At 43.9% G+C, this 13,815-nt stretch overlaps 1 protein-coding gene across 2 annotated transcripts; it reads right to left on the bottom strand.

The window, feature by feature from the left end:
- Positions 1 to 8,391: 8,391 nt before the first annotated feature.
- lrrc69 (leucine rich repeat containing 69) lies at positions 8,392 to 12,715 on the bottom strand. Of its 2 annotated transcripts, XM_030411378.1 has the most exons (8): positions 12,480 to 12,714; positions 12,213 to 12,339; positions 12,044 to 12,116; positions 11,681 to 11,876; positions 10,428 to 10,499; positions 10,218 to 10,319; positions 9,944 to 10,123; positions 8,392 to 9,859 (listed from the first exon to the last, which is right to left on the bottom strand). In XM_030411378.1, the coding sequence occupies exons 1-8, from the start codon at positions 12,651 to 12,653 to the stop codon at positions 9,752 to 9,754; spliced, it is 1,032 nt and encodes a 343-aa protein (XP_030267238.1). In that variant the 5' UTR covers positions 12,654 to 12,714; the 3' UTR covers positions 8,392 to 9,751. The 2 variants fall into 2 exon arrangements, with proteins under 2 accessions (XP_030267238.1, XP_030267239.1); XM_030411379.1 differs by lacking the exon at positions 10,428 to 10,499 and having other exon boundaries at positions 12,480 to 12,715.
- Between the last annotated feature and the right edge of the window lie 1,100 nt (positions 12,716 to 13,815).

A 13,815-nucleotide genomic window follows, 5' to 3' on the forward strand; every position in this document is an offset into this window, starting at 1 on the left:
TTCAGTAGGTTAACTCAAATGCCACAGCATGCTCATGAGCGCCGAAACACACACTCTCTCTCTCTCTCTCTCTCACACACACACACAAACTCTTGTTAAAATCCATTCCGATCTAGTTCAGCTTTCGACTTTATGAGTGACGTTTATGCGAGCTCGGAGGTGGAGTGGGTTGTATATCGCCGTGTTGTGCATGAGTTAGAACTCGTGCCACTGGGAGAGAGGTACAGTAAAAACACATTAGGCATTTCACTTCCAAACTCACCGGAGGGCTGCAAATGTTTCCTAATGCTCTTTTTATGGCGCGCGACAGAGTGTTTGTCTGCGTGGGCGCGCGTGCATCTGAAGTGTGTGCGCGAGAGAGGAGTCCGCTTGCATGAGTGACTGCGTGTGTTTTTCGTGTGTGTGTGTGTGTGTGTTTGTGTGTGTGCTCGCCTGCCTGCCTGCCTGCCCGCCTGCTGGTGCTCCGCGGCCATCTGGTATCTGGTCAGTCTAGCGAGCCTCTGGAGGGCACCTGGCCAGCAGCTTGCTCACCTGGCTCTGCTAGCCCCTGCCAACCGCCACACCTGGCCTGGCCGGCACACAGGGAGAGGGAACAGATTGGGGAGCGCGGCCAAAAGTAGTTCTACATTGCGGCATGAAATAATGCAGCGATACGGGATATATTTGCCGTGAGGATAGAGATCTGTGTTTCACTGTGAATCTGCTATTTCTGAACAACCGCACAAAATGATGTTCAAATATTAGTTGGCAGGCAGATCCAAACGCGCCATTCATCATCCGAGACTGTCTACACTCATATAAGATCCCATAATGAGTAATGTCGACTTCTGCTGCATCTGTCCCAACAGTTTGTGCCAGTCTGTGCCAACCCATCCATTTAGCATACGATGGCACTTCCTTCCTGCAGGTTGTCCTCTGCTATCAATTACACTTTTCCTCTCCCGGCAAGAAAGATGCTCTTTGTCCCCCGCACACACACACGGCGGCCGCAGAGGGACAGACACCTGCAGAGTGTTTGTCACCTCTTCTGTTGGCATCTGCGACCGCGCGGCATTGTGGGAGAGACGGCCATCTGTTGTCGGCAAGGCTGGATTGGAAGGGGGCAAGCGGGCGCCGCGCCTCATGCTGCTCTTTTCTGTTGGCCTGAGCTGTGTGAAGTGTTGTGTTGTTAAGGTGTTTGTGTTGTTCTCACTCCTATCGGCGTTTCCTCGGCAAAAAAACCAACAACAAATTCAGCCACGGCGGAACAGCTAAACTTAATTTTGCGTTTAATAAGCATGAAATGCAACTGTGAAGTCGCTGCTACGCTGTTAAAAGTAATTGTAGCGCTTTCTCGAGGGCACCAACACATTTTTGTTTCAAGAAATCCAACGTGTGCTAATTGCACAAAAAGCAATGTCCCGTACAGAATGTTTTGGATTCATTAAAACCGCATGCAAACCACGTCGCCTTTTGTCAAACTGAACTCGCTTCTAATTATCTTGGAAATGTTTACCCCTCTTCAGGGGGAGACAGCACGCCGACGCTTGATTGACATGACAGTGGCTGCAAAGTTTCTTCAATTATCCTGGCAAGGTTACGATTGCTGCCTCTTGATTCACAGCAGGTCCTTGTCATTCTGAGCACAGAAATACTCAACTTCATTTCTCTACCTTCGCCGCTGTAACCTATGAATTTTAAGTCCGCCGGGATTGTATATAAAAAGATAGACGGGGAGTGAGAACCATTAAAAATGATTGTGGTATTTAAAACGTGCGAAGTGAGCCGAGGGCAGCTTTCACTGTGATTTCGTCGGCCGGTTGGTCAGTCTTCCACTTTGTTCCAGACTGAAACACTTCAACAGCATTCAGGCAAACTGCCTTTGTCGCCATTCATGGTACACAGAATATTCTGTCATTTGGTTTACATAAATTTCCTCCTCAGAATGAACAAATCTATCTTTTCCTCATCCGATCAACATTTTTATTTGTCCAATATGGTTCACAACTAACTAAGTCACCCTTCGAAATCACAGGCACTTGCCAGGTGATTGAAAGAAACATCTGTCCATCACCGATTATCACAGGCTAACAATCAGATCAGAGCTAAGCCAGCCGAGCCGGTTGGTGAAATCAAACTCTTGCCGAAGTCGAGAGAAGAGCGAAAACATTTTTTCCAGAAAAAAATACTTCAGTAGCCTTTAGATCTTCTTTCAATTAAAAAAAAAATCCTCGCCAGCGCTGATATAGCCGATACTAGCACTATTTACGCTAACCTCTTGATGAGCCGCCATTGTTGTTTTGCGCAAACAGTAGCTTCTCTCTGTGCAGTTTGGCTGTAAACCCGTGGCTTGAAGCCTTGAAAAATGGAGTTGGTTTCGTGACAACATCGTAACATGACAGCCATGGTTAGTGGCATTAAACTCTGAATAATTAACATTTGTCAGCATGCAGGTCACACTAAGCTAACATTAGCAATAAAGTCATTTCTAGCAGTTGCAAGACTGCCAAGCTTTACTTACTGTTTTCAGGTGATTAGCCAAACTCTTGTTAATTTGTGATATGCCAGGTTCCCTGATATGCCAGGACTTCTGGAGGATCATATTTGCACATTTTGTTATTCCACAAGTTATAACACCTATGCCGTCATCTACTGATCTGAGCGTAGGGTCGATGGCAAGGGTCAACGCCTCGAAGCTTTCGAGCCGGCCCTAATACCCATCCGACTCAGCTGTACTTCGTGTTATTTGCTAATTTGTAAATATTAGCCCGCTAATGCGTTTAAACTGGTGATCATGGGAAACATTATACCTTCCAAACATCAGAATGTGGTCACTGCGAGCATGCTGCTTGTTTGCTGTTGTTAGCATTTAGCTCAAAGCATTGTGCCTCTTTGCAATGCATCACAGGCGCTGCAGGCACTCGCTCCATTGTACACAAAGAAAAGTCAGACTATACATTCTCAAATATGCACACATGCAGAGCGTCTGCGTCCACATTCGTCGTGCTGAGAAAATTCATTCCTGTCATGTCTCTGTTTACAAAACTAAGTGTGCTTGAAATTGGCCAGCAAACCACAGCAGAGCGTCAAAAACACCTCTCTTATTTTCAGCATTGTGTAAAATGACTGAATCTCTAACAACAGACACATTCTGTATGTGGACGAAATATGCCCGACATATTCTAGTTTCTGTTTAGTCACCCTAGTAGCGATGGCTACTTTGTGTATTGTGTGATGCTGGAAGAAATGAAGCATTAACAAACATGAAACTTTAGAGGATGTGGCTTTATCTTGACAGAATGCAGCAGAATGGAGAACAAATAATGACTTTGCGGGGGGTAAAAAAACGATATCACAGTCGGGAACGAGTGGAGTCAGATTGAGATATTAACCCACATATTCCTGAAGGACGTTCGCTTGCGCAGGACGTCCATTTGGCTGCTTGGCGCTGGGTTGCGGGTGTGCTCATCCAGTCGGCCTGCACATCGCGGACAGATGTTCGGCCAGCCAAGCCTGGAGCGCCACAGGCAGTGTGTGTTCTAGAAAAACCCGGAGACCAGATGCTGCTACCTGGTGTCCCACCCGCCTGCCGCTGCGCTATTTCTGGGCATGCTCCAGTGGCCATCACATGACCTCAAACGTGGGTTTTTGAGATTGCGTGCCGTCAATCACGTTGATGATGGAGTAGAGCCGAGCTGGAAGTGAAAGCCTTCGTAGGGTCAACTCAGCGGGTTCAGCGGGTGTGCCTGACAGGCTGAATTCATATACCAGATTGTTTTGAGTCATGAATCACATAAGGCAGCTATAGGAAAGAGTGAAACACTCAGAGACGTGCATTTCTAATTGAGAAATCAGCTACACTGCGAGGAGTTGTATCAAAATCCGGGCTGAAAGAAACGAATGTCACAAAATAGAGAATTATTCGGGGAAAACGAAAGCATCAAAACACTATCTGAACATCAAAAGATATAATCCAGCATCCATGTCTCTTTCAGCCTGATTTCCTCCCCAGCTTTGTTCCCCGCACAGATAAACAGTCACCATCTCCCGAACAAACACAAGCAGATTCCTCGTCCCTCCCCGCGGTCCCCGTCGCCACCAAACCCGAGGAAACTTTCGGGAAAAAGAGATTCAAAGACTCTCAAGATTAAAGATTTATTTGTTCTTTTGAAGTTCCAGCAGGGTTTTTTTTTTTTCTTCTTTTTTTTTTTTGTCTTATTTCTTCGACAAACGCGGCGTGGTTAATGGTGTTTTCGCAGCGTGGCTGAGGCTGACCCAGAACTGCCAGAGAGAGGTTGCCGGCCTGACGACCAGGCAGCCTTCTCCAAAACTCCCCTAATGAGGAACGGCTCAGTAATGGCAACGCTTCCTTGTGACCTCAAAGGACACACAGTTTACTCGCTTGCACTGTTTTCCAACTGTTATTTATATATTACATTGTGATGTGGAAAGAAGAAGAGAAAAGACTGTGAGGAAGCTTATTAGACTGGCACATCTGGGTGGCTTTGGTTCGTAGCCTCTTTTTTGTAGTCTAGTGTTTCCGAGATTATTTCTAATCACCATCAGGGCTGCTCTTTGATACGATTGTGTTTTTCTGACGGAGAGATTGCACAGTCATTGTCTCGCACATCTGGCGCCTTTTACCGCCTCCTTTCCTGTCGATATGCATCAACGAGTGCAAACAAACTTTCACCCTCTTTCATGTTTGGTTGCACTTTTTAGATTTAATAGTCACACATGAGTTACAATGCTCTAATCCGATTGCTCAGATTTCAATTAAGCGCTGGTTTCCAATAAAAGCTCATTGTTCTCGCTTTTTTTTTTTATTATTATTAGCTGCTCTATCTCTTAGATCCATCAGGCACATCTCAGCGGGCTGTGCACCATCGCCTCGCTCCTCCTCGTCTTCTCGGGAGCCAGCGGAGAAGCACACTGCCCCCTGGTGCCGGCAGTCATCACCACAACACAGCAGAATTGATTGTGCAGCCGTCAAGCAGACAATACCCTGGTACTCTGCCAGTGGCTCGATACCAAGATCTGTCATGGGCAGCGATGCACAACAATAGATTCCACTGATTGGAGTGGTGCGCACTCCTGGCTATGACGCTGGCCTACCGCTCGCTATCGAATGCCTGTTTTTTCCCCCCTCTCTCTTCTTCGCTCTCTCTCTCTCTCTCCGGTCACAAGGCCCCTAATTCAGCAATCAATGCTACTCATTTTAATAGCACCTCTGCTGTTGCCCCGGGGAGAGAAGAGGAGAAATCAGGGTCGGTCGGAGTCAAATCATTCTTCTGAGGTGAAGACCGCAATCATGGCTTCGATGGATCGCTGAAAAATGACTAAACATGCCACATGCAGCCGAGATTTTATGTCGGACCACAACTGTAAGTTGTTTTGAGCTTGCATACAAAGAGCAAGCCTAAAATGCCTAAAAAGACGTCATGTCTTCATGACAGAATAAACAAACGGACCTTAAAGGGCGACACAATTTCATACTGTTGGATTTTGTTTATATTTGGCGGACCCTGCCACCTTTTTAGCTTCAAACAGTGTTCCACAGGACCTTATTTTCCCTCTGAGAACAGCTTGTTTATTCACTTATGGAAAAGAGTTTGTTCTTTTACCTCACTTATATAGTGAATATTAAAAAATTCTACCTTTGAATTTCTTCTCCAAACCCACACAGTGCCCCTCCAAACCCCGGCACGCCTCGCTGAAACTGGATGGAACAGAGAGTATGAAATCAAAGAAACCACAGTCAAAGGTAGAGAGACGAGGCTTCATACGACCTTCAGCGACAAACACGCTCACTTTCATCGTATCCGCAACAATGAAAGCTCGAAACCGGCATCCTTTTATTCTGTTTTTAGCCAACGGATCACTTTCCCTCTTCCAGCCCCCAGGATGCAATGTAAGCTCCAGCAGCCATAGGCTCCTCTAAAGACATGCTAAGTAAGTGCTCCAAATGACAAGACAGACTAAATACCCCCTAACAAACGATACAAGACTGCAGAAAGCGCTTTAACAAAGGAGGTATGTAATGAACCCCAGGTGCCTTCTCCCCAATACATCATCCTGAGTGAATTTGCCAGCATCACTCTCTATACCTCCAAGCATGGTAAATGAGAATTTATGCACCCGCTACTTTATCATTCTTTACTTTTTCACCCCCACGAGGTAGCCGTGCCACGCGAGACAGATATTTCCACCAAAGGCAATATCCCCTCGTAGTAATTATATCAGAGCGGGAGAATGGCTCATTAACATAAGCTAGGCATGTCAGGAATGTACAAGCGCCTTGTGTAGATGCCTCTCGTCAGTGTGCTGCTCCCATCCGTATGGTGTCTCCTTTGAGGATGCAACCTCCTCATTTCCATTCACGTCAATCAAGCCGGGCATTGGTTTTTTTAGTGTTATTCTGTGTAAAAAAAAAAAAGGGGGGAAAAAAAGCGGCGTGGCTCACTGAATACGGCAGTCATAAGGGACAGCTCGGTGGTATGGAAAAAAAAAAAAAAAAGTGCGTCCGCGCGCATGTGTACGCAGGAGGTACGACTGTGTGCTTTGTGAAGCGACGTGATGGAAACAAAGCGATGGGGGTGAAATTATCTTGATGATGTGTCATCAGTGCAGAGTGGGTGGAGTGATTGTATTTGCTTTTAAAAAAAAGGCGTGTGCGTGTGTATGTGTGAATACATGCATAAAGCTCAACACCAGACACCAGACAAGACTCACAGACAAGTCCCGAGGCCACTGAGCTAGTGGGCTGCTGCTGCTGCTGCTGCTGCTCCACCACCGCTTCAGGACCCAACATCTGCTGCTCTCAAGAAGGCACACACTGTTGGCCTTTCACCCATTAGTATGCGAGCAGATGACCTATTTATTAGCCATGTTCGGATACTAGCCTTCAAAAACAATTTCCATTGTGAGGCCATTATGTAAATCTCGTGAATATTTTGTGAATTATGTAAAATTCATGATAGATTTCAGCCCAGGACAAAAAAAAGTCTGTATAATCTGAGTAATGGTAATTAAGTCTTTAAAAGGTTTAATTTAACTGTGTGAACATACAACTTCCCTTCCAGTGCCGGAGGCAGAAGAGCAAAGTGTACTGTGATATAACCAAGCAGACTCTTCCTGTGAAGGGCTGTGTACATAGAGTCTGACTTAATGGGCAATCATTATGACTTTTAAATGTGAAAAAAAAAAATCCTGCTGAATGGGAAATACATGTATTTGCCTCCTTGGCGAGGGTAAGGTGAAGAGATCGATAAGGAGCCATTGGCTGCGCGTGAAGAAGTGACCTCACAGTATCATTGTAGAAGTTTGACAGGAAACCTATAAAGTGAGACGAGGATGGAGAGCAGGGTCTTTTTGTGTTTGAATGAGTCTGGTCTTTTGCCCCAGCAAATGTCAGTTCAATGACTGAAGACCCAATGTCCATTTCCAGCGCCGACCGCTCTCTCTGTCTCCCTCCTTCTTTCTCATTCTTTGTCATTGCCGTTTCCCTTTAAGTGCACTTTCGCCCACACCACTTGGAAATTGATTGAAACAAAATGTCACAATTATGCCCTGTAGCTCGCCGCTTCAATTATTCATCAATTAGGGGCTAGGCCTCTTTTTTTCTCTCCTCTGAGCTGATTTTTCATTCAGTTTGCTCGAGATGTATGGCTCCCCTGCTGTTAACCAGTCCAAAGTCATTAGTTTCTGGGTTTGCAATTAAACCTGATGCCTTATGCATGAGGCTCCGACTCAGTAGACACACGCAGCAGCGGCCGCAGCAGCTAGTGAACGAGCTAGCAAGCTCTGGAGGCGTGGATGGGAAATTAATTTGCTAGAAATGAAGTTCTCGCTCTCGCTCGCTCCCTCCCTCCCTCCCACCCTCCCTCTCTTGTCTGGCAGGTTGGAACAGATGCCACTGGCTGGAGATGGAAAGAGATGGGGCAGCTATGGATTCTTAGTGCAGCGATGACAGGGAAACGGGATCTCACTAGATTTACCAGGTATTACTAGAATTTCGTCAGCAGTGTGTGACTTCACTGGGCCAATACGCCAGTCCTGTCCTGTCCTTATCTAGCTTGTGACATAGAGTTTTTGTTCAGGTGTTTTAGAGAGGTGTTGATTTCGTCTTTACGGCCGTTTCATTGAACTGTACTGCATAAAACAAAGAAGGGTTTCCATCATCGAGCCCACCCTTTTTGATATACATGAGGGGGACGAAATAATAGAAACACCTGTCAGGACAATACAATACCAAAATGCAGTATTCTAAAAGTATAACTGTTGAGTCTTCATGTAGGGTCAATATTGAAAACTTTGCGCTGCCAATTATATATCACATCCCTGTACTGACACACCAATGTGAAAAAAAACAGTTCATCCAGGTATTTACACTAAGAAGTCAACATGTACTGATCTGGTATCATCTGCTGCAATGTTTATTCTCTTATTGGCAATTTCATTAAAAGCTGCAGTTGGCACACGCCACAGATACACGCCACATGTTGTCAGGGCATCAAGACAGAGTCCAACTACATGGCTACACTGTTTTCCGTGTTCATTGGATGCCACCTAGTGACCGCAGAGTCTAATGACATCTGTGAGACCTGAAAAAGGCCAAAAAACCCATACACTGGAAATGGTAGCCCCATATCATTGGTGTAAGATTATTTGAATCTTTTACTTGAGTAAAAGTAACAATACAGCAGTGTAAAACCAATATCAGTAGAAGTAATAGGCCTGCATTCAAAAAGTTAGACTGCAGAAGTATTGCTAGCAAGCTTTAGAAATTATCACAGTAAAGGTATTTGTTTTGGTCCTGTGAGTGATATATTATCATAACTACAGTCAGTTAATCAGGCAGATAAATGGGCTGATGAAAAATAAACAGTATTTCCCCTTGAAATGTAGTGTTGTAGAAGTCAGTGAAAATGGAACTTACACCTGTCCAATTCATATTCAAGCATATAACCGGAGCAGCTAACTGCTGCTGACTGTAGCTGTCATTTGCTCAGTTGGCCATACAGCTAGCGGCTGACTCCTGTTAGCTGACCCTCGCAAGGCTTTACTAGTGGACTATCACCTCTTGATGTACAAGGTGTTATTATATGAAGGGACAGCCCAGGGCTAGCTGGTTAGCATGCTAACCTCAGAAGATACCTCTGCGACACAATACATAGATGTCTTTTAACAAGTCAATGGCTTAAAGTAAAATTCTGAAACACTGCATCTTTAAAGGGGACTGCGTAGTTTAGAGAAGAAATTCAAACTCAGAATGTTAATATTTTCAAGATTAATGAGGCAACATTACAAACTCAATAATGTTGTTTTTTTTCTATAGCTGAATCAACAAGCTGGAAAGTAAGGTCCCCAGAACACTGCTTGAAGCTGTAAAGGTGGCAGGGTCCGCCACATATAAACAAAGTCAATTGTGCTGCCCTTTAAGGTCAGTATGATTATTTAGTCCTGAAAACAGTTTGGTTATCCAGTTTGTTTCAAAATCAGTCAATGAAGACCCCTTCTTCTGTTGAACATTTCTTCCCCAAAGCTACATAGTGCACCTTTAAGTATTGAAATTGAGTACATATACTTTGTTACTTTCCACCACTCTACCACAATATTATACTTCGGCGTGTAACTAACAAAAATGCATCTTCATGTTGAGGTCTTTTGTTAAATTTGTGTAAATGCAGATCAGTGTGTACAGTTTTAATTCCAAAAATGAGATGTGATAGTGATTATACTGACGGATGGCACCTTTTCAATGACCTTGTGTTTATCTTGTAGCAATACCATAGTAGGAGTGTCCCTGCGTATTTAAGCACTTGTATGAGCAAAGAAGGGCGCGGACTGGAACGACCCGAACACTCGTCATCTTCATGTCCTGTAAGACACATGTAAATACGACATTCAGTAACACGAAGAACCACATATTCATCTCTTCATTATAACGAGTATATTTTTGCACCTTCTTCGGACTGATAAAATGCACACACTCCAGCCAGGTGGTGAGGAAGGGGTTCAAGCAAAGCTCACAACAGCTGCCAGCGGCCGCCAGGGCAGTTAAGGCCGGGTAGTGAGGAAGCATCCTGTGGACCAGAGAGGACCTGATCCTGTCCTCCAGCAACACAAATCTGGCAACCAGTTCCTGGCAGAAAAAAAATGAAGCGAGAACAATGAGGTGATTTCCTTGAAGTGTATAATGTTATGTGTTATTGTTAGGTGTTGAAACATCAGTTTACCTTTAACGAGAGCACCTCTGCGTCCTGCACCGCCGACATCGGCTCACAGCGCACAAACCTGTTGCCTTCACAGTGGAGCTCCCTCAGGGGCAGCAGGTGAAACTGCACAGAGGAATGTCCTGTGTCATGCAGCGAAGTTGCAATTTCTTTTTATTTTTTGATTTCACTGTGCCACAGCCTTGTGCTGCTGAATTCTAATGTATCACATACCCGAACAGGGAACATGAACAACTTGTTACCAGCCACATCCAGAACTTGGAGTTTTCTCAGGGCCCAAATTCCCTGGGGAAAATGTAAGGCAAGTGTGTGCTTATGTAGCCGCCAAACCGTACAGTAAAAAAGCAAAGCTGAAGTTAGAACTTGACTGATATGTGGGTGGTTCTTAAAGGGCAATTTCACCATAAAATCAAAAAAATGTCCAACAATTTTTGGTCTTGCCTTCTACAGGGTTCGTACACATTTTTCAAGGTCAAATTCAAGCACTTTTCAAGCACTTTTAAGGGTCATTTTTAAGATTTTCCAGCACCTTACTGCTGGGGTAAAATACGTATCTAAAGGAATATATATACTTGTGATTTTTTTCTTCACTTTTTATCACAATTATGTACATTGTATTATGCTGTAAACATCTAAAATTATATTCTATCATAGCAAAAACTTCAGAAATTAATTATCCAGTCTGAACCCAATTTTGTAAAAGACACAGAGTTATAATGTCAAGCACTTTCAAGCACTTAAACTAAAATCCAAGCACTTTTCAGACCTTGAAAACACAACATTGAAATTCAAGCACTTTCAAGGATTTCAAGCACCCGTACGAACAATGCTTCTAATTTAAACTGCAAAACAGACACGAAGCCTGTTCGTATTCTGCATCAAAAAACAGTGCTGGTGAATGACATTCATCATCACAGCCTACACCAAGAGGGTGGGTTACTGCAATTTTGGCGTTACTGATTGTACATCGTACAGAGGGCAAGATTATGTAAAAACGATAATCACTCTACATCTGGAATTACTGGCTGCATTGTTAGCTAGCTTAGTTAGCCTCGTTATTTAGCCTCTTGTCCGCGAGTAACTGCACGCTTTTCAGTCTGTGAAAGAAAGTAGTTCCAATATAAAACTGTTCACAACAAGGTCTGTGCATTATGTTAACTAACCGGGTCATGGTTTTCAATACCTTTTCAGTCCATTACATTAGAGAAAAGCAGAAACCTCTATGGCGTTATATCTCTATGTTTCCAAAACTCACATTAAAATAATCTAGATGGATAAATGGCACTACAGGTAAGAGGAAAAAATATGTATTTTATATTTTATGGTGGATTGACCCTTTAATATCCTAAAAAAAAAAACTACCTAATTTTGAACAAGAATAGGAAAGAGCTGTCAGATGTGATGAGAGCTCTCTAACGTCTCTGCTGACGGCGTTCTAACGATCACAGCGGCGAGCGAACACCCACCTCTGGTAGGCTGGTCAGCTTGTTTCTGGCTAAGTACAACTTGGTTAGCTCTTCACACTGGTACAGCTGCTGAGGGAGCCCAGACAGATTATTGGAGGTCAGGTTCAGCTCAGTCAGACTGGTGAGCTGACCCAGCTCAGCGGGGACCTCCTCCAGCTGGTTGTCCAGCAGACTGAGATGTTGAAGCCCATGCAAACTGATGGGAAAGACCAGGTTTGCATTAACATATAAATTCATTATGGAGATGTATATTATACACGAAATTCTTCAGAGATACAGATGTCATCAAGTTAATTCAGCCTTGCATCGAGAACAGATGTTAAATCAGTGGAGCTCTTGGATACAGCGGCGCCGTAAAGATACCTTCTAATCTCTGGTGGAAGTCTTTGAATCTGGTTGTGGTTCAGATTGAGCACAACGAGGTTGTGTAAGCCACCTGTAAAGCACAAATTACAATAAAGTGGTTCATTTACAGTTCTTTTTTAAACAAATCTTCCAAAGGTGCTAATCACGCAGAGGAGTGAGAGCCTACCCATCACCTCAGGTGCCACTACTGTAATTTGGTTGCTGAACAGATAGAGTTTCTTCAAGGACTCCAGATGGCCCAGAACAGCGGGGAGCTCCTTCAAGGCATTATTCCCCAAATGAAGCTCAGCCAGCTTGCAGGCGTTGCATAAGGAGAAATATTTAATCACAAATCTGCACGCCGTGTAACACATTTAAAGAGTTGTCTTGGAAGTGTTCCAGCAGACAGATGAGCTCGGGAGCAAAACGAACGAAAAAAAGAAGGGAGACTCACGCGTCGGAGAGAGCGCAGCTCCGCGGGCAGGGCGCTGATGGAGTTGTTGTTCAGCTGGAGGACCGAGAGCTTCTTGATCCTGAAGACACACTCGGGAACTGCTTTTATTTTCCGAGAGGTCAAATTCAAAGAGGTCCCCTGGCCATACAGAACTCTTGCCACAGACTTTTCCATTTGGGGGAGAAAAAAATAAAAAAACAATGTCAAGAGGCCGCGCTCAGGTTTCCATGGCGACAGGACGCTCGTTGGCTGGTCCGTGACGATCAGCTTCGAGATGGTAGTGGCCTCTAGCGGTGCAGCGGAGTATACCAAAAGACAGAAATTCTGCTTCCACGCCGATGCATGAATTATAAAGATCCACACAAAAATAAAAAAAATGTAAAGATCAAAAATGTCTGACAGCGTGTCATTTTCAAATCCGCTTAATGGGTGAGATGTTATTGAATGCTGAGCTGAAGACAACAAACAGCATCTAATGTACCTGTTCTTATTTTCAGGGTGTGTGAAGGAGGACCTTTATTAGAGCGGCTGTGGCTCAAGGGTAGAAGCAGCATCTTGTTATCGGAAGGTTGCTGGTTTGTTTCCCCTGGTCTGCATGTCAAAGAGTCCTTGGGCAAAGATACTGAACCCCAAACTGCTCCTGATGTGCTGCTCAGCACCTTGCATGGCAGCCACCGCCATCAGTGTGTATATATGAACGAATGTAAGTCGCTTTGGACAAAAGTGTCTGCTAAATGTATTAGAATAAATCATATTTTTCTCTTAATCTTGAAAAGCAACTGCTGCCTAAGCAGTCAAGTAATTGTAAAGCTGTGTCAAGAACCAAATTTCCCTCTGAAATGTAGTGGAGCATAGGTTTAAAGTAACATAAATGGAAAAATAGTCAAGGGAAGAGTTGAAGTACCTAAGAATTGTACTCAAGTAGATTACTTTAATAAATTAAATAAATGTGCATGGTTACCTTCCACCACTGGCATTTCCAACACAACTTATGGACAATATGAAAGGCAGCTTTTGATTATATGTGTGTGTAGTTTATCACAAGCAGATAACATATACATGTTTGACCATACCTTAATTTACTTACTTACTGTACATTAACCTGAGGGAGACCATTTGTGGTTAAAAGGCTTTTGGGGAGAGACTGAGACAGTAGTGTGCAGATACTTCTTCAGCTTTTTGTGCAGATATCTGTTGCTTAACAACTACAAAGAAGCCTTAGGTTAAAGAAATATAACGTGCATATTTCACAGTCTCACATTGAAAACAGTAGCAATTTAAAAACAATGAATATCATTTTCCTCATCGTAAAAAATGAATAAAGCAGTGACATACG

The sequence above is a fragment of the Sparus aurata genome, chromosome 3, assembly GCF_900880675.1.
Source record: "Sparus aurata chromosome 3, fSpaAur1.1, whole genome shotgun sequence".
NCBI classification, from domain to species: Eukaryota; Metazoa; Chordata; class Actinopteri; order Spariformes; family Sparidae; genus Sparus; species Sparus aurata.